Source organism: Phacochoerus africanus, chromosome 1, assembly GCF_016906955.1.
Source record: "Phacochoerus africanus isolate WHEZ1 chromosome 1, ROS_Pafr_v1, whole genome shotgun sequence".
NCBI classification, from domain to species: Eukaryota; Metazoa; Chordata; class Mammalia; order Artiodactyla; family Suidae; genus Phacochoerus; species Phacochoerus africanus.
This window is the reverse complement of record NC_062544.1, coordinates 186,565,574-186,593,279: the sequence shown is the minus strand read 5'-3', so window position 1 is coordinate 186,593,279 and position 27,706 is coordinate 186,565,574. Positions and strand designations below refer to the sequence as shown.

Below are 27,706 nucleotides of genomic sequence, written 5' to 3'. Positions count from 1 at the left end.
TTAGTTTGCGACTCCAGCTTTGATCTTCCAGTACATCATTCGTTTGGCTACTTTCATTAAAAGACTGTTGTTAGCAAATACTTGGCTTAGAATTATATGCTGAAACTGACTCTCCATCCTATATATCACACTGTAAAAACAGTGTCAAATATTTATGAGAAATTCATTAAGATATTAGCAGATATATTGCAGAATACATTTTGAAATCTGAATTAATACAATGATATTACCGTATATTTAAGTGAATAGCTTTTTATTTAATTTCACACTTACAAATTGTGGATTTCGATAATGCTTTTATCATCATTTCTTTAAGAGACTATAGTTCTTGAAATAATAGTTGAAAGCCTAGGACTAGTTCCCATAGTAGGGATAGTATTTGTTTTTCTTCCACTTAAATTAAAAACCAGTCCTGTGTAGCTAATCGCATTTGAAAAACATTTGGACTTTTTTTTTTTTTTGTCTTTTCTAGGGCCACTCCCGAGGCATATGGAGGTTCCCAGGCTAGGGGTTTAATCAGAGCTGTAGCTGCTGGCCTACAGCCACAGCAAAGTGGGATCCAAGCTGCATCTGTGACCTACACCACAGCTCACGGCAATACCAGTTCCTTAAGCCACTGAGCGAGGCCAGGGATCAAGCCCGCAACCTCATGGTTCCTAGTCGGATTTGTTAACCACGGAGCCATGATGGGAACTCCACATTTGGATTTTTTTTTAAGTTTTATTGATGAATACTTGATTTACAAGGTTGTTATAATTTCTGCCATTCATCAAAGTGATTCAGTCTTACATATACACATATCCATTCTCTTTCAGATTCCTTTCCCACTTAGATTAATAACTACCTGACCATGCAACCATTTGACATATTGGATTTTATTTTCTTGCAGATTTTATCAAGGATTTTCAATAAATCATTAGTACTGCAATTAATAGTCCCTGGTTATTAGTAATATGGGTCATGGGTAAGAGCTCAAGCTTTGAGCTAGACTCTGGGATTGAAATCCTGGCGTGTTAGCTGTACAACTGGACAGATTCTCAGTCATTATGTTTCTTTGTTGCTTCATCTAAACAAATGGAGGGACAATAATCATGCCAATCTCATGGAGCTGCTGTGAGGATTAAATGAGATGAAACATATGAAACCTTAGAATGATGAGAAATTGCTCACTGAGTATTGTGAATATTGCTATTTATTTATTTATTTACTTATTTATTTGTCTTTTTTGTCTTTTTTAGGGCCACACCTGCAGCATATGGAGGTTCCCAGGCTAGGGGCTCAATCGGAGCTTTAGCCACCGGCCTACACCACAGCCACAGCAACACCTGATCCAAGCCGTGTCTATGACCTGCATCACAGCTCAGGGTTAACGCCAGATCCTTAACCCACTGAGCGAGGCCAGGGATTGAACCTGCGTCCTAATCGGATTTGTTAACCGCTGAGCCACGACTGGAACTCCTGTTATTGTTATTCAGTTCTACTCTTTTTTTTTTTAGTTTCCTTTTAGTTCTATAAAATATCTTAACACTTTTAACCTTTTTTTTTCAGTGTTTTCCTGATTATTTTATATTTAGTAAGCATAGCTGCATTATTGTAGGCAACTGTATCACCATATGGGGACTTACAATACAATTTTTAAAAATTAATAGACTCTGGTTGGGTTTTTAATAAGAGTTTAGTCTATTTTTCTTCATCCTATACATTCTTGAGCCTTGTTACTCACTGTGTGGTCTACATCCTACAGCTGCAAGGGCATTACCAGGGAGCTTGCTAGAATTCAGGGTTTCAGGTCCCATTCCAGACTCCCCAAGCCAGAGTCTGTACAGTAACACAATCCCAGGAGATTCATATGCAGAGTACAATTTGAGATATGTCACAGAATTGCACACATCAGCTACCACTGTCCCATACACGGCAGAGGAAGAGCCTCGTTTGTGTCGCCCCAGTCTGTCTCAGCTGCTTTATACTTATAATTCTCTGACAGGAGGAGAGAGACAGGAGAGGGAAGAAGAAATGAAAGTGCCAACGGAAATGTGAGCTCCTTGACACAAACTTTCTGATACCCTTTCTTTAAGCCCTCATGCTTTCTTATTCGTGGTTACTGGTTGTTCTCAACCCGGGCTAAACTCAAGGAAATGAGGGCTATTAGCATTTGCACTGTTTTTGTCCTACTGTAAAGGGTGTTGGAGTGGCTGTACAACTACACAGTAGTAATTACTCTCAGTAAAAATTCCGTTTTCTTTTCTCACTCTCACTCTTGCTTGACACCATCATAGGTGCAGCTAGGTCACACTTCTCAACTTATCTTCAAATTTAAAAAATGACATTTTAACATCATAGAGAATTTGCAAGATAAATATAAACTTGTCCATAGTCATTTCACCAGTCATAAACATTGCTGACATGTTGATGTAGTTCCATCCTGTTTTTTTCTTATACTTTTTTTTTTCCTTTGAGGAGTCTTCTAAGAAGGCTTTTGAAACCACATTTTGAGAATCACCAGTGAACCAGTGCCTTTGAAAGAAGTCTGTAGGGATTTTTGGGTACAAATAGTATATATACCCTTTGAAAATAATTGTGCCATGTAAATTCATACAGAAAGATAAAAAAACTCATCGCAATGAAGTTCTTTTGGCGCAGAGATAACACTGTTTAGTTTTTATCAGGTTAAGAAGTTCGATCTGAGGCTTCCGGGATTTTTTTTTTTTGTATTTTTTGTATAGTTGTATTTACAATGTTGTATATTTACAACTTGTATAATTGTATGTTACAACTTGTATAGTTGATTTACAATGTTGTGCCAATTTCTGTATAGTTGAAAAATTTTTAGTGATTTATTCAGAAATTGTACATACATACATGCAACTAACACATATATCTCAAACCTACTTGTAACTTTTATATTTATTTTGCTATGAGAGTTATTAGAGTTTGTAAGTGATTTTTTCTCAGAGTTACATCTTAACTGAAAAAAATGATTGTTCCATTTCCTTGGGCTTTCAATTTTGCTGACATACTAGGTGCGTAATTGGAGAATTAAAGTTTAGAGAAAAGAGTTCTTTATACATTTTTTTTCTCAAAGTTATATTTTATAAGATTGTATGATTTTTCAATATCTTTTAAGGTATGCCTTGAATGTGGAGAAGATTATTGTTCAGGATGCTTTGCTAAAATTCACCAGAAGGGGGCACTAAAGCTCCATAGAACAACTCTTCTGCAGGTATGACTTTAAAATGCTTTACTTGTGGTGTATTTATAAAATGTTTCAACACAAAGACATTTAAAATATGTTTAATTATCTAGAATTTAGGATAATTTACATTTAATTTCTAAAATTCTATTATGTACAGTCTTTACATACAACTTAAATTTATTTTACTGAACACTAATAGATTTTATTTTGCTGTACATGTTGTGTTTTAATATAACTCCTGAAGCACTTAGCTTGATTAGCGTTTTTAGATTATGCATTCTCTCTATGAACTTGACATTTAAAAATTAGACAATATTTTTATCTATTGTGGTTTCAAATGAACACATGATTTGTTTTAAGTATTATTTCTGTCTAGTTTATAAATAGAAATCTCTTGTTTTCGTCTCATGTTTATTTTATTATTTATTTATTTATTTATTTTTGTCTTTTTGCCCTTTCTAGGGCCGCTCCTGTGGCATATGGAGGTTCCCAGGCTAGGGGTCGAATCGGAGATGTAGCTGCGGGCCTACACCACAGCCACAGCAACGCAGGATCCGAGCCACGTCTGCGACCTACACCACAGCTCAGGGCAATGCCAGATCCTTAACCCACTGAGCAAGGCCAGGGATTGAACCCACAACCTCATGGTTCCTAGTCGGATTCGTTAACCACTGAGCCACGACGGGAACTCCTGTCTCATGTTTATTTAAAAAAAATAGTTTTTTATTTGTTCTCCCCCATTATTGTTTAAATAAGCTTATCTCTCAGGTTTCTACTTTTCCTCCTATATATATATCAAAAGCTTTTATTTATCCTCACACAGTCATTGTTTTTTGAAATGCCTAAACTCAAATCTTGTCAGGTGGCTTTAAAATTCTAATACTTAAACAATAAATATGGCTAAAGACAGCTATAACATTATACCAGTTATATTTGACGCATTGATTTGTCATAGATTTCATTTATTGTACAGTAATTCATTCAACTCATATACATTGAATGCCTTTTAGGCAGCAGGGTTAATGCTAGACAGTGACCCTACACAGGTGAATAGGATCCTGCTCTTAAGGACCCGGAGATAAAAGTGAGAACCAAGGACCTTGTATAATGGGTTAAAGAATTTAATATTATCTCATGGGGTTTAATATTATCTGTATTTAGAAGTGTCACTGGTAGACGTCAATCTTTACATGTTGCTTCAACATATATGTGTTGGTAGCTCTCGTGGATGCCAATGACTGAAGTCATAATAACCATAAAACATAAAATTGACCTCACTTATATCAGTGTTTACCAATGTCAGTTACTTTCGAGTAGCTACTCAGTGTTTAGCGCCTCCTGGCAAAAGTGATAGAGGGAAAACAAAAAAACCATCCACCAACTACTCTGCTGCCTCAGAAGGTATTATACAACTGGATGGTCAAGGTCATAGGAAATGAAAATTAATGTATGTAAAAGGGAGTATAATTGTTATTATTGTACAAATAATATGGAATATAACCAAAGGCACTACACTTTAAGGATAAGGAGTATAATTATCCCACTGTGAGGTCATATTAGAATTTTCCATTCAGTGATTTGTTCACATTTCCTGAATTATCTCTCAGTGAATTTAGGCACTGAGCCAGCGTGTGGAAGATAAAGAGAAAAATGAGACATGGCTCCTTTCCTCAACTTCAGTATTTGACCTTCAAGTTTATCTAAGTCTGGTTCTTTGTCTCTCCCTTCCTTCCTCTCTCTCTTCTAGCCCTCTGTCCTTTTCTGTCTCCTTCCCTCCCTTCCTCTCTCTGTCACACACACACACACACACACACACACACACACACACACTCAATTTCAAAAGACAAACTTTGCCTTTGTGATATGGTTTATTGTTGTCCAGAGGCAGATATGACATGGGTCAAACCATGCTTACTAAAAGCAGTGAGACATAGCGTATATATACTAGGCATGAGCATTTTTCTATTCCATGTTAGTATCATTAAAACAGAAGTATTCTATATGTTAGCATAGAAGGATATGATCTCTCAATTATATTCTTGAAGGTTCTAAATGTGGAATTGATGGGGAAGTAAGAGAATTATTTATTGAGCATAAACTTCATCCCATCCTAGTATCACATTTTCTAGTTTTGGTTGCAGAAGAGGAAAGGTTGGTAAGCCAGAAATAGTAGAATGGTATTTAAGTTCCTAGTTAATCTCAAATTGTAGACTATGCATTCATTCCTAAAAATTAGCATAAATGAATTTCATAATGTGAATACAAATCAAAGAGCATAGCAAGTAATAATGAATGCTTGAGAGTTTTTTTTTTCCAAAATATAGGAGTTCTTTTATGTATATGTTTAAAGTTAAACAGTGATAAATAACTATATATCTTCTATAATCATGTTACTCCTTTGGATTGCTCTCTGGTCTGTAGAAATCAAAGGTACCACTTGGTGCTTATCTTGAGGATAGTACTGGGAAATTCATTGTCTGCTAGGGATGTCAAATTGTGAGGCTAAATCTTAGGAAAGAGCAGAGACCACTTGTATTGAGAGCTAAACATACATTGTTGTTGTTCTCTTTATAGAACATGATTTCACTCACCCAGATTGCTAGGTAATACTTTGAAGGATTGCTAAGTAATTATCTTTTCCAGACAATTCAAGAACATTTGATCCTTCATTTTTCAACAAAACTTTAAATTAAAAAAGTTTTTTTAAAGGAAATTATTTCAGGAGTTTCCGTCGTGGCTCAGTGGTTAACGAATCCGACTGGGAACCATGAGGTTGTGTGTTCGATCCCTGGCCTTGCTCAGTGGGTTAAGGATCCAGCGTTGCTGTGAGCTCTGGTGTAGGTTGCAGATGCGGCTCGGATCCTGCATTGCTGTGGCTCTGGCATAGGCTGGCGGCTACAGCTCCGATTCAACCCCTGACCTGGGAACCTCCATATGCCGTGGGAGTGGCCCAAGCAATGGCAAAAAGACAAAAAAAAGGAAATTATTTCAAAATCTATAACTTACTCCCTCCCAGCTTTGTAAAGTGTACAGTGAACAGAGTCTTACTGTATATCAGTGACTCCTGCCCATAACATTGATGGTAGCTATTACAACCATTATTAATATGAGGCCTCAGCTACCTGATGTAATATGTATAGCTACACATTCATCCTAAGAGATTTGCTATTCTGGTTATACTCTAATTTGCTTCCCTATCATGGCCTTACCCATTGTCTGCCATCACTTCTTCACTTTAAGCAGTTGTCCCATTAGCTGTAAGCTATTTTCTTACTATTTCTCTAGCTGTTTAGCCCCCCTTTTTTCTCATCATCTTGCTTTTTTTTCTCTTGTTTCCATCATTCTTTTCTATGCATGAAAGTTCTTAGTACTGTTTTGTCTTGACCTGATGACCATTGTTCAGTAATATGTGGATATCTCTTCCTGTTTGGCCCTTATTTATTTTTATTTTTTATTTTTTGCTTTTTAGGGCCACACTTATGGCATATGGAGTTTCCCAGGCTAGGGGTCGAATTGGAGCTACAGCTGCTGGCCTACACCACAGCTGCAGCAACACCAGATCCGAGCCACATCTGCAACCTACACCACAGCTCATGGCAATGCCGGATCCTTAAACCACTTAGTGAGGCCAGGGATCGAACGTGCATCCTCAAGGAGACTGGTCAGATTTGTTTCTGCTGCACAACAGGAACTCCTGTTTAGCCCTTATTAACCAGTCATAGTCTTTCTAGTTTTCTACTGTTTTGGTAACCTTCAAAGTCATGAGATTTTTTTTGTTTACCTGTAGCATATACTATTGTACATCAACTATATTTCAATTTAAAAAAGATACAAATTGTGGAGACAAGGAAAAAAGAAGTCATGAGTTTTTTTTTGTTGTTGACTGCTGCATTCATACCTAATCAGATGTTAGAGCAGGCGTCCTATATCTGTATAATAAGCATTATTATATAAAGAGCAAGCTTTCTAGTTAATGGCTACCATACTTTATATTATTTAATCTATGCTGTGGTTTCTGGTTATTATAAAGAATAGCCTATTTTGAGTGTTGTGAACCATTTTAGCCCCTGGCCTGCAGACCAGTTAGATTTTTGTTTTTTAAAGGCTGCACTATCGGCATGTGAAAGTTCCCAGGCTAGGGGTCGAATGGGAGCTGTAGCTGCCGGCCTACACCACAGCTACAGCAACACCAGATCCAAGACATGTCTGTGACCTATACCTCAGGTCATGGCAATGCTTGATCCTTAACCTGCTGAGTGACACCAGAGCTTGAACCCGTGTCCTCATAGATACTAGTCAGATACTGCTGAGCCATGACCGGAACTCCCAGACCAGTTAATCTTTATAAAGTTCACATTCAGTAGGGACCATTTTGTCCTGGCATAATTTGTTTCACTTAAGAGATAAAACCCTAAAAAATTGAAGGCAAAGTGTTACCATTTCCATGTTGACTAACAATTTCAAAGGGCCTTTCTTTTGATTTACAATTGATTTATACTTGAGAGTGATTTCGGCACAAGCTTTTTTTTTTTTCTTTTTTTACCTTCTGTAACCTCTGTTAATAATTATCTGTAAGATAATGTGTAAAAGCATGAGGGGAATTACTGAGGATAAAAATTCTACTTCTATATTTGGAATGATTTTCATCACTAAGGGTTGAAACAAAAGATTTTTCACTGGCTAAACCTCACATTGATGAAAAAGAAGGCTTTACTATATCAGGCATTCCTATTTCCTTTTTAAGAACAAAAGATCAAACAGAAGAGACAAGGTTAATCAGAGATAATGGAATATAGGGGGAAAAACAAACAAAAGGCATTCCATTGTGAAGTATGACATGCACAGAGGGAGGTTGGATTAAGTAAATCATTAATAGATTCTGGTATGTATATTTTCCTAATTGGAATGGAGATTTTCTTAACTGGAAAGGTGAGACCTTGGGAAAGGAGTGGTTAGTAATGCGAGAAGAGATAACTGAGGTAGAATTTCCATGTTTTCTCATATGAGCCATTTATATGCAGCCTCTTTACTCTTTTATTTACAAAGAAAGGTATCCCTATATAAATATGGATTATAATTGGGGATATTTGTTTGATTGAACATACTTACAGGAAAATAACTACTAGGCAGAACCTCAGTTGTCATCAGAATACTACTATTTATGCTATCTGACTTTAGGGTAGATTTTTTTTCTTTCATTTGACAATGACCAGTATCAGCTTTTAAGTTCACTCTATCATTTTTCTGTTAATGTTCAGAAGAATACAGTATTTTTAGGCCATAGCTAGTCATTTGCCTAATATCATGGTTACTTCCTTGGATGATCTTAACATACTCGTTTTAAATGCTCTGTACACACGTGTTATAGATGCAATGTTGTGCCACCCAGAACTTCCTCCTTAGAACTGAGACACTTGCTTCCCTAGCTGCCTGGCGTGTTGCCTGAAGATAGATCAGGAGTTGAGCCCCTCCCCCCAGAAATGCCCTTCCCCAAAGAGAACTGACACCTTTGAGCCTACACTCAATCCCTGGAGGCAGCCCATCACTGGCCCAATATCTGGCTATGCTAGAGTACAAATTCCCTCAAGCCCTTGCCTCAGTTTGGGACAACTCTGATGGGCCATCACAGCTCCTCCCTTGGAATGAGCAATTACATCAAATTCAGTTTTCCTCTGCACCCAGTTCTGCATCCTTCACTTCCCCAAAAGTGTTCCTCTCAGAGCACTCCCCAGTAAAAGTCAGGCAGGCAAATCTTAGAATTTGTCTACTGGCAAACCTGACCTGTGACAATATGTAATTCAGAGTCCAATTACTTGCAATTATTTGCCTTATTTTATAGTGTACTGCAATTTTTCAAGGTCACTACAAAACCTTTCTTTCTTCACTTTCCAGATTCTGAACCAATTGAGAAACAGATATTAGAGTCAGAAGGTAGAAATCAAAATATCAATTGTATTATCGATGCAATCAGAATTGGAGGCTGTTTCACGAGTGTTCAGACAAATCCAGCTTCCTCATACTTCCTAGAATTGATTTTTTGTCACTCTTCCTCCCCCCACCACCCAACTACCATATTGTGGACAGGACCTACCCAGAAAAACTCCTTAATGGATGTCTAGATTAGGATGCATCCTCTGGGAAGGCTGCCCTTAGAGAATCCTGAAGGGCAGAGATAAGCATGTGCACTTTCTTTTCCCAAAGTCTCACAGACAAGATGGAAATATAGAGATGGGGAGTAGATGTTCCCTCAAAAAAGGAAGTACTATAAATTCACATGATTTTAGAGTCTAGGTCATGTCAGTATGTGGTATGACATGATATGTTACATCCTAACATATAAATTTGCTATTTATAAATATTAGTATTACACATAAGGAAAAATAAAATATTTAAATATATATATATAAACAACTGAGTATTGGCATGTTTTTCTTCTTTCTTAAATATGCATAATGCTATTAATGAGTATTCCTTGTACTACAAGTCTGTGTTCATTGTGATTCAATATGATTATCACTTTGTACTTCCTCTGTCAAAGGAATTTTTAAAACTATATTGTTGATATCTAGACATTCTTTTATAAAAGCTTCAAATTTCAAATAAATTTCAAATCCTGTGAGGAGAGGAACTATTTGTCTTGTACATCACCGTATTCATGGAGCTTAACATTGTACCTGGTATGTTAAAAATCACTTTTTTTTTTCTGTGGCCACAGCCACAGTCACAGCCACAGCAACACCAGATCCAAGCTGCATCTATGACTTATACCACAGCTCACAGCAACACTGGATTCTTAACCCACAGAGTGAGGCTTGGGATCGAACCCACATCCTCATGGTTTCTAGTTGGGTTCATTACTGCTGAGCCATGACAGGAATTCCAAAATTGCATTTTTGAATGAATGAAAACATGAATTGAATCCTGAATGATATGATCAAGCTCATGAGATAACTTAAAACTACATTTTAAGTAGTAGAGTTTATTTTTCTCTGAACTTTGAAAGCCAAAGATTGGATTATTAAAAGAGTGTGTGGTATTTTAATATGTTGGTGAAGAATTAACAAAACTCTTTCCCTTTGTGTCTGAGAATTTGACTTTTAGTTAACTTTCTAGCTCTTTTCCTAGGAAACAGATAAAGCACCTAATATCATCTCTGTTCCTAGACAACTTACTCATGATAAATGACTTCTGATTGGCAAATGGCATCTGATAGAAGGGCTGTAAATACCTGAGGAAGCCTAAGCTCCTTGAGCACTTTGTAACTGGTGAGCTTTGTAACTGGCACATGGGCTGTGGGACAGATGGGGATTGACCCTGGTCATTTTCCCATTGGCTCTGTGAAATAAGGCTTCTAAATGAGGTATATCCCTCACCTAGCTGAACAGTACTTCTGTGTGAACTATTGCAGGACTCTCAGCAGAGAAGAACTGATGCCTTCCCACTGGCAAACTGTTGTTCCTGTTCTTATCCTTCTGAGCATACTGTTGCCATGAGTAGTTTGATGACAGCCTAGTGAGTCTAAAAGTTTAGTTTACCCAGGCAGACTCTTTGGAAGACATTGCAGTTAAATCTTTGATTAACCAAAATTTCAAATACCAGAATGATGTGAAACCCAAAAGTTAGATAAGGAACACTTATAGAGCCATCATTGACAAGAATTTTTAAAAAACAGTTTTGTCAATATATATTACATACTGTACAACTCATCCATTTAAAGTTTACAATTCAATGGATTTTAGTATATTCACGGATATGTGCAACTACCACCACAGTTAATTGTAGAACATTTTAATCACTTCAAAAAGTAACCCTGTAGCATTTTGCTACTTCTTTCATCCCTCTCTGCCACTCCTCCCAACATCCCCCTGGCTACCACTGATCTACTTTCTGTCTGTATGCATTAACCCATAGATTAATCCATATATTTACTGTGTATTGCATCACACAATATGAGATCTTTTATGACTAACTGCTTTTACTTAGTATAATGTTTTCAAAGTTTGCCCATGCTGTGACATGTATCAGTGCTTCATTTATTTATGGCCAAACAGCATTCCATTGTATGGATATATACCACACATTTCTTATCCATTCACTGTTTGATGGACATTTGGCTGTTTCCACATTTTGGCTTTTATGAATAATGCTGCTGTGAACATTTATGTACAGGTTTTTATGGGCATACGTTTTAACTTCTCTTTGCTGTATCTCTAGTAGTGGAATTGCTAGGTCATATGGAAACTCTAATCGTTAATTGTTTGTGGAACTTCCAGAGTGTTCCCCAAAGTGGCTGATCCATTTCACACTATCAGCAGAGTATGAGACTTCTGATTTCTCTGCGTCTCAGCCAACCTCATTATCTCACTTTTCGATTCCAGTATCCTAGTCAGCATAAAGTAGTATCACATTGTGGTTTTGATTTGCATTTCCTTGATTACTGGTTGTGTTGAACATCTTTTCATGTGTTTATTGGCCAACTTATATATTCTTTGGAGAAATGTTTGTAAGGATTTTTGAGAAGGCAGTTTCAATATATGGAACATTTTAAATATGGGACATTTTAAAGCCTGCACTTCAGTGAAACCGCACCTATGATGATGATATTTTTAGATGCCGGTACAAAGAAAAGCTAAGGAAAGGGAAAAGACTACATTTGAAAGGGTGTGGAAAAGGAAAGGTAGGATATCTGATACTACTAGTGAAGACTTAGGAGAACATTCGTGGTTTAATGAGTATATTACAGAATCAAGTGAAAGAGTAGCAGATACAGTGAGAAGGAAGACACAGTACATAGGTTTAATGCAGAGATGGCCTGAACTCTTCTCAAAGGGAAAAGAGGGTGTTTCTGTAATATTTATGCAAAGGGAATTTAAGATAAAATTCATATATATGCAAGCTCAGAAACTTTTAGAGATGGTGTGAGGGTCAGATTAAATGACAACAAATGTAAAAGAATTCTTCTTGCAGCAGGTGCTCCATACATTAGGTTTTATTAGTAAGGATATGGTATTTGTGGAAATTCAATGCAATTCCTATACCATCTAAATTTAGAACTTAGAAAACAAAGTACATTGATTTTAATGGGTTTAAAGAATTAATGAAATATTTACTTTTGATTTTAGGGATGTTGTCAAAAGTATTCTAATAATAATATATTTTGGAAGACTTTTGTGAAAATAAAGTAAGATAGATTTTTAGAGAAGTACAGACTTCTTTATTATCCAAATGAATAATAAGAGAATCCACGTATTAGAGGGGACTATAAAGAGCATTAGTCTAAGGACCTGTGAATTGCTTCTAGCCAATAGACTATGACAAAATGAAGGGGTTTTGCAGATGCAATTATCAGTTGATTGTGAGTAATTGAAAGGGAGCTTGCTTAATCAGATGAAAGCTCTTAAAAGGGAGAGTGAGGCCCTCCCTGAGGTCAGGGAGATCCTCTTGTTGGCCTTGAAGAAGTAATTTGCCCTGTAGTGAGAGGGCCTGGGAAAGGGCCACGGACAAGAAAGTGTGGGCAGCCTCTAGATCTGAGAGCAGCTTCAGGCTGGGAGCTAGCCTGAAAACCGGAACCTCAGACCTGCTGAATTCTGCCAACAACCTTATGAACTCAGAAGGGAACCTCGAATACAGTAAGGCCCACATCTTGATTCCTTCCTAGAAAGGAATACAGTAAGGCCCACATCTTGATTCCTGGCTTCTGAGACCCTGAGCAGGGCATCCAGTTAAGTTGGACTTAGACTCTGACCCATGGAAACCACAAGGTAATAAATGTATGTTGTTAAAAAAAAAATCATTAGTCTAATCACATGTATGACCCTTGATGAATCAGTCACAGTGATGCTGGTTATTTGAGGAGTCTTCATGATTTGCAGGTGCTATTCATATTATCGTACATTTTTTTCATGGAATCTGACAAATTTTACAGGGGTTTTCTTAGTATATTTTATGTTCATTGGTCTTTATGGGATTAAAATTGTCCAATTATAATGTAACAGCATTATTATATATAAAAACATGGCAAATTATTGATTGTTATTTATTAGTGAATTTATTCTACTATGCCTAAAAATCTGTTATTTAAAGCATTGAGTATTAAATCATTTGTTCTTCATGCAGCTAAAATATGCATAATTGCTGAAAGCAGCTAACTCATCTGGATGCATTATACATGTAATATTAGTTGAAAACAATAGTAAGTACTTGCTAAGATAATTAATATAGTGCATAATTATATGGCATCAAAAGTGCAAATAGAAAGCAGATTGCAGGTGTGAATTTCTTATGTTGTTTTCTTGTTGCTATTCTGGCTCACTTTTAAGACTGCTCTCTAAATAGAAATTTTAATGTTGTAATACAACTTGAAGGGCAAAATTATTTAGAACGAGATCACATTTTGTTATTTTTCTTAATACCAAGGGATTTAAAACTTTGACAATATATTACCATTTGAACTGTTACATTTATATGCAATATTGTCTTATTTTTAAATAGTTTAACTATATCAAGTGTGTGTTATTTCATTATTCTCACCTGTTACTTTATGACAGTACTAAATATTGAGTCCAGATTAGTTGTATTTGACACTTACTGTCTACTGAATTGTAAATTGCATTTATAATCAGAGGTATGTGTCCAGGTCCTTGCTTATTTTTATTATCTCTTTAAGTGTCAAGAAGAAATAATAATACATAAATCTTTGATTAATAAAACCTGCGCCATTAGACCTTTAGAGGAAAGGTAAATCTAAGGGTGTGAAATAATGCTGGAATAAGCAGTGAACTTCAGTCACATGAATTTCACACTTCCAGGATTTGATTTCCAGGACTAATTTGCAATAAGTAAGTTTTTGTGCCATTGACATTTTTGTACTACTTATGCAAATTCCATATCTGTTTTTAGAAATATGATGAGCAGAACTGGATTTAGAACATGATTCTCTTGTGAGTTCCTCTGTTGCAGCTTTCTTTCACCCTGTAAATATTTAGTTTTCTTCTGTTTCTTCATATATTTATATGGGGACTTTTACTCACACTCTATTTTTCTTTCTGGTGTCTGCTATATGGAAATTTCTGAGCAATGTTTTTCGACTTTTCAGCTGACCTGAAGTTAACTTTTTCTTTCTTTTGTTCCTAACAGTAGAGGAGATCTTTGGTCAAGTCATTCATGTATATCTTTTACTTCAAGTTTCATAGAGAATTCAGAGATGACCCTATGGTAAAGCCTGTTCTTAAGGAATAAATTTGTGCTAAGACTCTCTGTAAAGATGGTGTCATCAGAAAAGCAAAATTACAGCTTGCTCTGAGAATAGAGGATAATGTGAAAAAATTGAGAGATTAAAGCTCCTCTTTTTCATTCTTATTTAATGGGTTAGGAGGTTTCAAATTATCTATTTTTATAAATAAATTATTTTTACTTTGCAAATATATGTTTCCTAGGTGGAAATTTAATGAGCTTATTGTGTCTTATCATAGATTTATGATATTTTTAGAAATTTATCTGCTTGGTGTGTTAGTATTCCTTCTTTTCTATGTAGCTCCCAACTCAGATTAAGTCTGGTTTATAATTATTGCTTTTAGGTAAAAGGATCTTTATACTATTATCATGCACTCTGTTTAATGCAAAGTATAAACAGAAATATGCTAGCAAGATAATCTGTGGAGGTTTCTTTGGATAAATAAATCCTGAGCAAGTGTTTTGATGATTTTTTTAATTAAAAAGTTAATTTTATTAGAAATTAAAGCATAATTCTTCAGTGTACATGTATTAGCCACCTTAACACAGTATATGATTTCTGAAAAACTTCCCATTCTGGGCAGTCCCCTACCTAACTAACAGGGATTCAGAAAAATTGGGATTAGGGGAAGGTCAATCAAATCCTATGGCACTTTGTGATCAGAGCCCTAACAAAAACAGTTGGCCATCCTTGTAAAACCCCTGGTACATGTACCTTGAGGACTTGTGCTACCTTCTCTGTATTTGGTCCTGGTAGCAAATAATTTCTAATGACATCATGTTTGTCAAAATGAAAACTCTGAATCAAACTGTTGCCTCCTTTATTAATCCATTGTTTTAAATCAGAAAGAGAAGCTTTACAACTTACTTATTTACACTCACATTTTTTTTTTCCCAGATAGCTTAACTGGAAAGCTAAAGCCATTAAAATAATCTGTTCTTGCACTGTGGGAAGGCATTTTTATAGATTTTCAACTTTTTACCTAAGGTCTTTATATATTACTAAGATTTTGGCTTTAATTATGAGACAGCTTGTCCCCGATTGCCTCGAAACAGTAATGTGCTGGAAGAGAAAAACTTAAGAATCAATAAAACTCCGCAGTTATACTGACATCATTCCCCTATTTACCAATTGCATATGAGGTAATTCACATCAAAGAAACCAGAGCAAACTGTACTTGGGAAAATATTCTCAATAAGAGAGGGAAGTGTTTCCTCCAAAGTAAGGCATATATATATATATTTTTTTTTTTTTTAAATTCCATTAGGGCATAATTTGATCTTTCTGCAATGATTTTTTTTTAATAGTTAAAAGCTATGCAAGTTCCACCTGTGTCCAGCAATCACTCTAACCAATCATAATGTTTCTCAGGTTCTATGTATAAGACAGTTTTTCTTTTTTTTTTTTTCTGTGTATGTGTATATGTGTGTACCTCTATCTCTGTTACCTATTTGCCCAGCAAGTACAAATGAAATAACAGAACTCTTCTACAGAAACTAGAGTTTTCAGTTTTTAATACAAGACTGTGGTTACAGTAAATCTATTCAAAAATTTTGCAGCTGGAAAATCAATGAATGTTAGCACCATAAAAAGAGACATTTCAGCATTTTTTTTTTTTTCGAACTTAGGAAGTCACATAGGTCTAAATTATGTGTGAAGGTCTTTGAGCTGGAACTTCTGGATCATATGAGGAGGCATGGCTATATCAACATGATCATTAATATTTATTGCTGGATAGCCAGGGTTTGGGATGATGATGGTAGTTAGAGTTTTGAAGCACTGACACTGCCATAAAGTATATCATTTTTCTAACTAAACTAAAACTTTTTACTCTTGGACCTTAACTTCTATAAGGTGCCATCCATTCCAAAATGCTATAAAATATCAACCCTCTTTACTTTGATTAATGATACATTGTCAGAGTGATGAATTCTTCTAGAGTGTAATTTGAAAGATAATATCATTCTAGGGAAAAAAAATGTTCAGGTGAGAATTTAGAACAGTTACAAGATGAAATCCTACCGTCATGCAGTGTAGTGAAGGATGTCGAGGAATCTGGAAATGCTGGCAGTAAATCACATTCTTTGGCTTTAGTTTAAGCTTCTATCCTACTGTAAGATATATGATTTCCTATGTGCCCTGAACACTGCTTTGGTTTGATTTTTGAACATTTTGAGCACGTAGAGAGGTTGCACAGATAATTTTATGCAATTATGATACTTAATATTCATGGTTACCTATTTTAAATATTTTATAAAATAACCATTACATTTTAGTTCATTGGTTACTTAAGACTTAAAATGATAGTTGTTATATTATTAAGTGAAAGATAATGTGTTTTGTGTTTTAGATCCTTCCAAGCAGAGATAAAAGATTGACAGGATATATGCCAAACTGTTACTAGTAGTCACCCCTATGAAGTACCTCTTTTTCTTACTTTTTAGTATGGTGGCATTATGATTTTTTTTTTACTGGGTTTCTGTAAACTTAAAAAAGTGTTGATAATGCAAGACTAAGTCAGTGTTACTATTTCTCATTGGGAATCTCTTGAGTGTGTTGGGCAGGAACTTTTCTCAAAGTGTACCATTCCTCACATTGCATAATATATATTAAACCTGGTTATCACCCAATAAATGTCAGTAATGCTCTCCAGTAATTGTGAAAACCTAAGATGCATCCCCACACTTTCAAATCTCCTTGTCAAAGTTGGGAAGCACTGATTCTTACACTATTAGCCTTAGCAAAATAATTTATCTTATTATTTAAGATCTCATGGAGGTCTCATTATATGGGAGTAGGGAGGATGTAGTGAAGTCATGGTAGGAACCAGGACTGGAAGTGGAAAGTTGTTGAGAGCCCATGCAGACTCTTTCTTCCACTTTTTATTATTTTTTCCAAGGTATCTACTTTGTATTTTTCTTATAATTAACAAATTATGAAAATACATAATAGGAGATCAGTGTCAGAGAGACCAAATGTTGCTTTCTTGATTCCAAATCTAACTAAATCCCCATGAGCTCAGCCTGGACCAGGTACTCACTTTTGTTCCATGAACCATGGCCCAGAGAGCAGAAGTATGTTCAGTAATTGTATCTTTCACATGGGGCTGGTGAGGATGAGCACTTCTGTGGGTCAGGGAGAATTTATGGTAGAACGGAAAAATAAGAAACTGAGCATTCACCATGATACAAGTCTCTGCTATGGTCAGACTAGCAATGCAGGAAGCTACTTGTCTATTGATTTATTTTCTAGTCAAAATTCCTTTTATTGAGGTTTAATTTATATACTATGAACTTCACATCATAACTGTACAATTCAGTGATTTTTTTTTTAAAGTAAATACAAACCTGTGCAACAGTCACCGCAAATTGAGTTTTAGAACATTTTCCCGTCACACCGAAAATGTCCTGGTGCTTTTATTTATTTATTTATTTATTTATTTATTTATTCTGTCTTTTTGTATTTTAGGGCCACAGTTGCGGCATATGGAGGTTCCCAGGCTAGGGGTCCAATCAGAGCTGTAGCCGCCAGCCTATGCCACAGCCACAGCAATGCTGGATCCAAGCTGTGTCTGTGACCTACACCACAGCTCATGGCAACGCTGGATCCTTAACCCGTTGAACGAGGCCAGTGATCAAACCCATGTCCTCATGGATGCTAGTTGGGTTTGCTAACTGCTGAGTCATGACGGGAACTCCTCTTGGTGCTTTTGCGCATTCAATCTTTGCTTCCACTTCTAGCCTCGGGCAACCACTGTCTGTGAGCTATTGCTATAGATTTGTATTTTCCAGAAATTTCACATAAATGTAATCATTCCTATGAAATATTTTGTGTCTGAATTTTTTCACTTAGCATAAGATGCCTGAGATTCTCCCACAACATTGCATGGATATAATATATCATATTTTGTTTATCAAGTCATCAATTGATGGACATATAGATTTTTTTTTTTTAGAATTTTGGCTGTTAGAATAATGATACTATCATTATTTGCATAAGGTCTTCATACAGACATATTTTTATTTCTCTTGTGTAGCTACCTGGAAGTGGAATTGTTGAGTCCCATGGTTAGTATTGTTAAGTTTTCAAGAAACTTCCAAACTGTTTTCCATATCTATACCATTTTATATTACTCATGAACAATGTATGAGGGTTTATAAATATAAAATTATATGTATATACACACACACACACAATCATTAGCACTGTCCTAATCAATGTGAGATGATATCTCGTCGTGTCCATATGTCAGTTGCTGCAAAGAAAAATTCTCATGGGATTTTGATAAAGATTTTCATGGAGTCCATAGATCAATTTGGGAAAAATTGCCATCCTAACAGTGTTGTCTTTCAGTCTATGAACCTGATTTTGTTCCATTTAGATCTTTTAAAATTTCTTTTGTTAATGTTTTCTAGTTTTTAGTCTTCAGTTCTTGTGCTTTTTTGTTAAATATTTTCCCAAGCATTTTATGATAAACTCACATATTATAGTATCTCTTTTTTTAAGGTACCTTAGGGTTTTCTACATATATGATTGTATCCTCTACAAATAAAATAGTCTTACTTTTTCTTTTCCAACCTAAGTGCCTTTATTTTTTTTTCTAATCTTATTGTGTTAACCAAAGGCACCAGTAGATGTTAAACAGAAGTGGGAAGTGTTTACTTTCTGGCCTTGCTCCTGGTTAAGGGCAAAGCATATAATCTTTCGCTATTAATTGTGATGTTAGTTATAGGGTTTTTGTAGATGCTCTCTTCAGTTTGAGGAAGGCCCTTTGTATTCCCTGTTTATTGTGTATGTTTCCTGCTCTTATTGAAATGATCATACTCTTTGTCCTTTATTAATATGGCTTATTACAATACATGATTTTCAGATGTGCAGTTAAGATTACAGTATTGGGATATAATTTCACTTGGTCATGGTGCATAATTTGCATGTTGGTGGACTGAATTTGTCAAATGTTTTGTGAAGGAATTTGCATCTATGTTGATGTGGAATATTCGCCTGTAGATTTATTTTTCTGGAATGTAGTTATCTACTTTGATATCAGGGTTGTATTGGCCTTATAAAAGTAGTTTAGGAGTATTTCCTCCTTTATTATGTGTTTGTACTGGATTAGTTTAATTTCTTAAATTTTGGATAGAATTTACTAGTGAAGCAGTCAGTTTGGGATTTTTTTCCATAGGAAGATTTTGAATTACTAATTCAGTTTCTTTAGTGCTCTATTCTACTTTTCTATTTTTTTTTGTATTAGTTTTGATAATTTGTGGGGTTTTTTGTTTGTTTGTTTTTGTCTTTTTGTCTTTTCTAGGGCCACATCTGCGGCATATGGAGGTTCCCAAGCTAGGGGTCTAATCAGAGCTATAGCCTCTGGCCTACACCAGAGCCACAGCAACATGGGATCCAAACCGTGTCTGCAACCTACACCACAGCTCACGGCAATGCTGGATCCTTAACCCACTGAATGAGACCAGGTATCAAACCCACAACCTTATGGTTCCTAGTCAGATTCGTTAACCACTGAGCCATGACGGGAACTCCAGTAATTTGTGTTTTTCATTGAATTTGTCCTTCGATCTATGTTGTCTGTTGGCATAACTTTTCCAAATTATTTTATAATTCAGAAATTATTGTAGGTCTATAGAAATGTTCCTTATTTCATTATTGATTTTGTTAATTTATATTTTACTTTTTTCTTGGTCAGTCAGTTTAGCTAAAAGTTTATAAATTTTTAAGTCTTTCCAATTTTAGTTGAATTGATTTTTTTCAATTGTTTCCATTTCATTGATTCTACTCTGATCCTTATTTTCTGAATTCTACCTACTTTTTGGACTTTTTTCTCCCCTTTTTATACTGTGTTGAAAAGAAGCTTAGATTATTGATTTTAGCTCTTTCTTCCTTTCCAAAATAGCACTTAAAGTTATCTAACCACTGCTTTTACTGCATACCATACATTTTGATACATTGTATTTTCATTTCCAGTCAATTTTCTAATGTTTGTTGTGATTTATTTTTCATCCAAAGGTTATTCATAAATGTGTTGTTCAACTTCTAAATATTTTATGGTTTCCCAAAATTATGTGTTGCTGATTTCTATTTTTTGTTGTTGTTGTTGAGGTCAGAGAACGTATTTTCTATGAATTCAATTCTCATGAATTTATTAATACTTATTTTATGTGGAGCATATATTTGTTTTAGTTTCATATGAACTTGAAAAGAATTCATAATTTAATATTGTGAGTTTGAGGATTCTTTAAATGTTCCTTAGGTCAAGATAACTTGGTGTTGTTAAGTTTTCTATGTCCTTACTGATTTTCTGCCTATCTCTTTGATTAATTTCTAAGAAAGGGATATTGAAATTTCTAATGACACAGTTAGTAGAAAATCAGTAAGGACAGTCTAATGATTGTCTGTATATATATATAAATTTATAATTATATAAATTCTATTCTATAAAATTTATATATATTATTTATAATTATATATAATATATTTAGTTTTATATTTATGTTTCTGGGTCTCTGTCTTTCCTCTGGTGAATTTAATACATTTAAGCCTTAAAACCTTTCCGTAGTAGTATGGCTGGGAATGTCTTTATTTTTGCTTTCACTTTTGAAGGACAGTTTAGTGAATATAAAATTATATTTGGCATCTCTTTCCTTTGAGCACTTTGTGTCATTACACTACCTTTTGGGTCTCCACTTTTTCAGATATGAAATCAGCTTGTTATTCACACTGATGTACCCTTCTATGAGATGAGTCATTTTTCTCTTGTGTCTTTCCAGTTTTTTTGTGTGTCTTTGGGTTTCAGTAGTTTGATTATGATATGTCTTGGTCTGGATCTCCTTATGTTTATCTTTCTTGGGGCTTATTGAGATTCTTGGATTTTTGAAGTAATAATTTTCATCAAATATGACAAGTTTGTGGGCCATGAGTTCTTCACATTTTTTATGCTCATTTCTCACCCTCTGATACTCCTATTGAATGTATATTGGATGCTTAATGCTATCCCATAAGTTCTCAGCTGTGTTCATTTGATTTTTTTAATCTTAAATAAAATATATAATTTTTATTTTTATTTTTGGATCACTCCTTTTTATTTAAAATTTTTTTAGTGAAGTATAGTTGATTGATAATGTTCCTTCCAGTTTCTGAATATATAGCAAAATGACCCAGTCATACATATATGTACATTCTTTTTTTAAAATACTATCTTCCATCATGTTCTAACCCAAGATATTGGTAATCTTTTACATTTTGTTTTTCATATTAAATTAGATGATTTACCTTGGTCTGCCTTCAAATTCATTGAACTGTCTTTCATTTCAAAACTGTTGTTAGCATACATAAGTCATGCTCAAGAATTTTCATTTGGGTTTTTTTTTTGTGATTTCTATTTTTTAATCTATCCTTACATAGCTCTCACTTTCAGTTTCACCCCAGTAAGTGTTTGTGTGGCCCACTGCTCATCCCAGTTGGGACTAAAACCTCAGGCTGTCAGAGCTATAGCTTTTTCCATTCATTAATGACCAAATTTTCTAGCTCATGCAACTTCAAGATTTTTCTCTCCACTGGAAATCAAGCATACACTCTATCCAGCAAGGCCAGTCGCTTTTGTGACAGTAATCCGCAAACTTGGGAAGGGACATTTAAAATAGGAGCAGCCCCACACTAGGAAGCCATACATTCTTGATGTTCTTCACTAATTTCAGCATAGTTCTTGAATAAATGTTTCTTAACTTGTTTGCTTTTGGTTAATTTCCAGAGTTCTGAAATAGTTTTAAACAAATTTATCCAGTTTAACATTTGTTTTATGGGTGTAGAATTATTTACTGAACTTTTCATTTCACTGTAGTCAGAAATCTGTTGAAATTGGCAAGACTTCTATTTTCTGGGTATTTAAGCTATTTGTTTTATTTGAAGAGAAATAGTATACTATTGTGATCTATATAAAATGACAACACTCATTTGAATGCTCTGCTTTATGTCATCAGTCTGCTAGGTGTTTTTCATATGAGATATGTATTCTTCATAACAGCTCTGCATGATAGATATTGTCTTCATTTTACAGGTGCAAACATTTAGGGTAAGAAAGGTAAATGATTTGCCCCTTTGTGCTGCACTTAATAGTACCATTGATTTTTCCTGTGTTGACATTGACTCAGGTAGCCTGGGTATAAGGAACAAATGTTCACATGGAATTTTTAGTCACTTTTATCTCAGTAAGTCAGTTAGATTCAACCAACATTTCTCAAGTACTTATCAACACCAAACAATGTTCTAGTTGCAAAATGTGAAGGACAGGGCTTTAGGGAGGAGAATTGAGAGAGGAATATGTGTGTGTGTGTGTGTGTGTGTGTGTGTGTGTGTATGTGTGTGTATGTGTGTGTGTGTATACACAGACCCATACACACACACACATATATGGCACACACACATGTCATTGGTATAGAAGACAGAATAGACATGGTCTCCTATCTCAAAGAATCAAGGGATTCATCCTCACAAAGAAGACAGATGTATTCAAACACCTGTAACACAACTGATGAATAAGCATTCTGACAAATGGTACTCAAACCTTAATGTACATTCAAATTCCATATCAAACAGCAGATTTTGATTTAGTGAGTTTGAATGGGACCTGAGATTTCATATTCTTAGCAAGTTTTCAGGTGATGGCTGATATATGAATCACACATTGAAGAGAAAAGCTCTAGCATAGATGTAAGCTGAGAGTTATAAGAGCACACAGAAGATATGAATTTTTTTTGTTTTGTTTTTTGTGTTTTTTTTTTGGCTGTAGTTAGTTGAGGAAGAAAACTTCATCTCAGAATGATTAATCAATTTCTCTTAGACTAATGTCAGCATCCTGGGAGCATAAGCTGTCTCTCTCCTTCAATCTACAGCTAATAAAACATCCATAATTCAAAAAATCTTCCTCTGCCAAACATATCAGGATGCCAGAAAACTCCACACATCTGAGTGGACTGGAACATAAAGAAGAGGTGAAACTGATGAAACAGCAGAGGTGGTGCTCATGATCCCAGACCCCTGCCCACGGTGGGTGAGCCCACAGCCCTAGAGAACTCAGTAGCAGCAGGAGAGATGGAGCATACAACTCCAGGATCTCAACTGCAGTGGTGCCCATGGCTATAGGGAACCAGGCAGCAGTGGTGGCAAGGACCTACCACCCTGGTCCCTCCAGTCATGGTGGGTGCCTGTGATTCTAGCATCCCCTTAACCTTTGGTAGTGGTACCCTTGGACCACAGATGCTTCAAGTGTGCTCATTACCTCTGCTCCTCCCCACATCATGGTGGCAGTGCCTGCAATTCAGGTGGCCTTGGATGTGGTGCAGGGGCCTACTATCATGTTGGCAATGCTAGTGACAGCAGTAACACTGGCAGCAGCAAAGCACCAGCAACCCTGGAAGCATAAGCAGTGACAACTTGGACACCAGTGACAGCTCTGACAGAGACAGTGGTGGATGGAAAGTCCTCATTCTCAAATATAGGCAGAAGCAACTCAGGTAAGAGAAACCAAAAAGTTGTGCTATAGTGCCACTTACTGAAAAGCAAGAGAAAGTTCTTTAATACCAACTTGTTTAATTGTTAGACTCAAAATAAGATAAAGTTTTGTTAGATAAAACTTTTATCTAAATAAGAAAGGTGTTTGCTACTTCAAATGTACTGGCCGAGGAACAACTCATCAAACACTGTGAAAAATCATGATAACATATTATCACAAAAGAAAATGATAATTCTCTAGAAATCAAACCTAAAGTCATAGAATAATGCAGCCTAACTGATAGAGAATTCAAAATAGCTGTCATAAGGAAACTCAGTGAGCTACAGGAAAACTCAGAAAGGCTGTTCAATAACCTCAGGAATAAAATTAATGAACATAGGGAATGCTTTAGCAGAACTGAAACTAAAAAACAAATTCTAGAGCTCAAGAACTCTACAAATGAGATGAAGACTTCAGTAGAAAACACTGGAAGTAGAGACCATAGGGAAGAGAGAATTAGTGAGCTCAAAGATATAAAAATAGAAATGATTCAAGTAGAAGAGGAGAGAGAACTAAGTTTTTTTTTAAATGAAGAAATTCTATGAGAACTATCCAACTCTATTAGGAAAGGTAACATAGAGATGATGGGTATTCCAGAAGGAGGGAAGAGGAGGAAAGGAGCAGAAAGTTTATTTAAAGAAATAATGCTGAGAACTTTCCAAATCTGCAGAAGTTTTGCTCCTCCCCACATTATGATGGCAGTGCCCACAATCCAGGTGACTGTGGATGTGGTGGAGGTGCCCACTACTCTGGTGGCAATGCTAGCGACAGCATCGATAGCAGTAACAAGTCTGGAGATACAAGTCCATGAAGCTATGAGAACACTTAAATATTTCAATGCAAAAAGACCTCCAAGACACATTATATTAGAACTGTCAAAAGTTAGTGATAAAGGTAGAATTTTTAAGGCAACCAGAAGAAAAAAAAAATGTAGTAACCTATAAAGTAACTCCATCAGGCTCTTAGCAGATTTCTCAGGAGAGACTCTATAGGTCAGAAGACAGTGGAATAGCATGGAGAAGTAAAGTCTTTCCAAGACAAAAACAGAGGAAGTTTATTACCATTCCCTTCCAAAATGTTGAAAGGGCTCTTCTGTTTGAAATGAGAAAGCAAAAGTACACATGGATTTGAGTAATTTGATGAATAGAATCAGCAAATTATAACTCTATTTCAGAATATGTTAAAAAATTATAGAATAGAGGTTAAAGGGGAAAAAGTAGTAAAAATAACTATAAATACTTATTTTAGTTACAAACTCACAATATAAAAATAGATAACTTTTTAGCCAACAAAAACATAAAGGGGAAGAGGAAAAGAATGGAACTAAAATAGGCAAATGAAGATAATATGCTGCCAGTAGAAAAAGGACTATTTATCTACAAGACTTTTATATGAACTTCATACTAACCACAAAACATAAATCTAGAGCAGAGACTTAAAATATAAGGCAAGAGGAAATTGAAAAACATCATAGAAAACTGCCAAAGTAAATGGCAATCATAGACATAAGGAAAAAGAAACAATGGAGATATAGAGCAACTAGTAAACAAAGGATAAAACAGCAGTACTAAGTCCTCATCTGTCAATAATCACCCTCAATGTAAATGGATTGAATTCACCAAAAACACGGAGTGGCCAAATGAATTAGAAAACAAGAACCAACTGTATGCTACCTCCTGGATACTCATTTCAGCTCTGAAGTGAAGGATTAGAAGATGATACTGCAAACAAATGGCAGCCAAAAGAAAGTGCTTGTAAACAGATTCTTATCAGAAAAGATAGACTTCAAGCTAAAAAAAGTAGCAAGAGACCAATATGAACATTATATAATGATAAAGGGGACAATTCATTCAGAAGATATAACATTCATTAATATATATACACCTAACATAGGAGCACCAAAATAGATAAAGTGATTATTAACAGACCTAAAGGGAGAAATTGACAGCAACAGAATAATTGTTAATAGCAAGAAACTTTAACACCCCACTTATATCAATGGATAGATCATCCAAACAGTTCACAAGGAAACAGCAGCCTTAAATGGAACATTAGACCAGTCAAATTTGACAGATTTGTATAGAACATTTCATCCAAATGCAGCAGAATACACATTCTTTTCAAATGCACATGGAACTTTCTCAAGGATATGTTTGGGAACAAAATAAGTCTTCATAAATTTAAGAAGTTTGAACTCATATAAAGCACCTTTTGTGGTGACAGTGGTATGAAATTAGAAATCAACCATAAGAAGAAAGCTGGAAAAACCATGAATATGTGGAAACTTAACAACTTTCTATTGAACAACTCTTGGTCAATGAAGAAATCAAAAGAAAATTTAAGAAATACCTGACGACCAAGAAAAGTGAAAATATGACCTACCAAAATCTTGGGATGTAGCAAGAAGTTTGTAGGATTACAGGCCTATCTCAAAAAACAACAAAAATTCTCAAATAGACGTTCTAAACTTACATCTACAGGAACCAGAAAAAGAAGAGTAAATGAAGCTCAAAGTCAGTAGGAGAAAAGAAATAGTAAAAATTAGAGAAGAGACCAATGAAATGTCAAGCTTGTTCTTTGAAAAGATTAAAAAATTGACCCACTTTTAGCTAGATTCACTAAGAAAAAAGAATACTTAAATAAAATCAGAAAACAAAGATTAGAAATTACTGTGGATGTACAGAAATACAAAGGATTATAAGAGAATACTATGAATAGATACCCAACAACAACAATAGGACAACCTAGAAGAAATGGACAAATTCTTAAAATCAAATGACCTTCCAAAACTGAATCATGAAGAAATAGAAAATCTGAATAGACACCAATCACTAGTAAGGAGATTGAAACAGTAATCAAAAACCTTCCAAAAAAACAAAAGTCCAGGCCTAGATTGCTTGACAAGTGAATTGTACCAAACATTCAGTGAAGATTTAATACTTAGCCTTCTCAGACTCTTTAAAAAGTTGAAGAGGAGGGAGTGGTTATTTTACAAGGCCAGAATCACCTTGACAAAACCAGACAAGGACAACACAAGAAAATACAATTACATGCCAACATCTCTGATGAATGTAGATGCTAAAATTTTCAACAAAATATTAGCAAATCAAATACAACAATACATTAAAAGGGTCATATGTAATGATCAAGTGGGATTTTTTCTAGGGATGCAAAAATGATTCAATATCTATAAATCAATCAACATGACAAACCATATTAACAAAGTGAAAAAAATGATGATTTGATACCAATTTACAGTAACAACTCTCAATAAAACAGATGTACAAGTAATATAATCAGCATAATAAAATCTTTATATGCCAAACCCACAGCTAATACCCTACTCAGTGATGAAAACCTGAAAGCTATCCTTCTAAGATCAGGAATAAGACAAGGATGCCCTTTCTTACAGCTCTTATTTAATATAGTATTGAAGGTCCTAGCCAGAGCAATTAGATGAAGATAAGAAATAAATAACATCTCAATTGGAAAGAAAGATGTAAAACTGTCATTATTTGTGGATGATATGATTTTACTTATAGAAAACACTGAAGACTTCATTGAAGAACTATGAGAAATAATAAATACTGTAAGTTTACAGTAAATTTTCAGTGAATATAAAAAAGGTTGCATTTCTGTAATTTAGCAATGAACTAGAAGAAAAATAAATTAAGGAAACAATTTATTTAACATCACAGCAAAAAGAATAAAATACCTG

The 27,706-nt window shown here is 35.1% G+C and overlaps 1 protein-coding gene across 1 annotated transcript in view; it reads left to right on the top strand.

Moving 5' to 3' along the window:
- The window catches only part of ZBBX (zinc finger B-box domain containing), a 111,851-nt gene that overhangs the window by 18,515 nt on the left and 65,630 nt on the right, over positions 1 to 27,706 (top strand). The window contains exon 6 of the mRNA XM_047785850.1: positions 3,125 to 3,220. Within this exon, the coding sequence (XP_047641806.1) occupies positions 3,125 to 3,220 (96 nt within the window). The remainder of the gene's footprint in view (positions 1 to 3,124; positions 3,221 to 27,706) is intronic.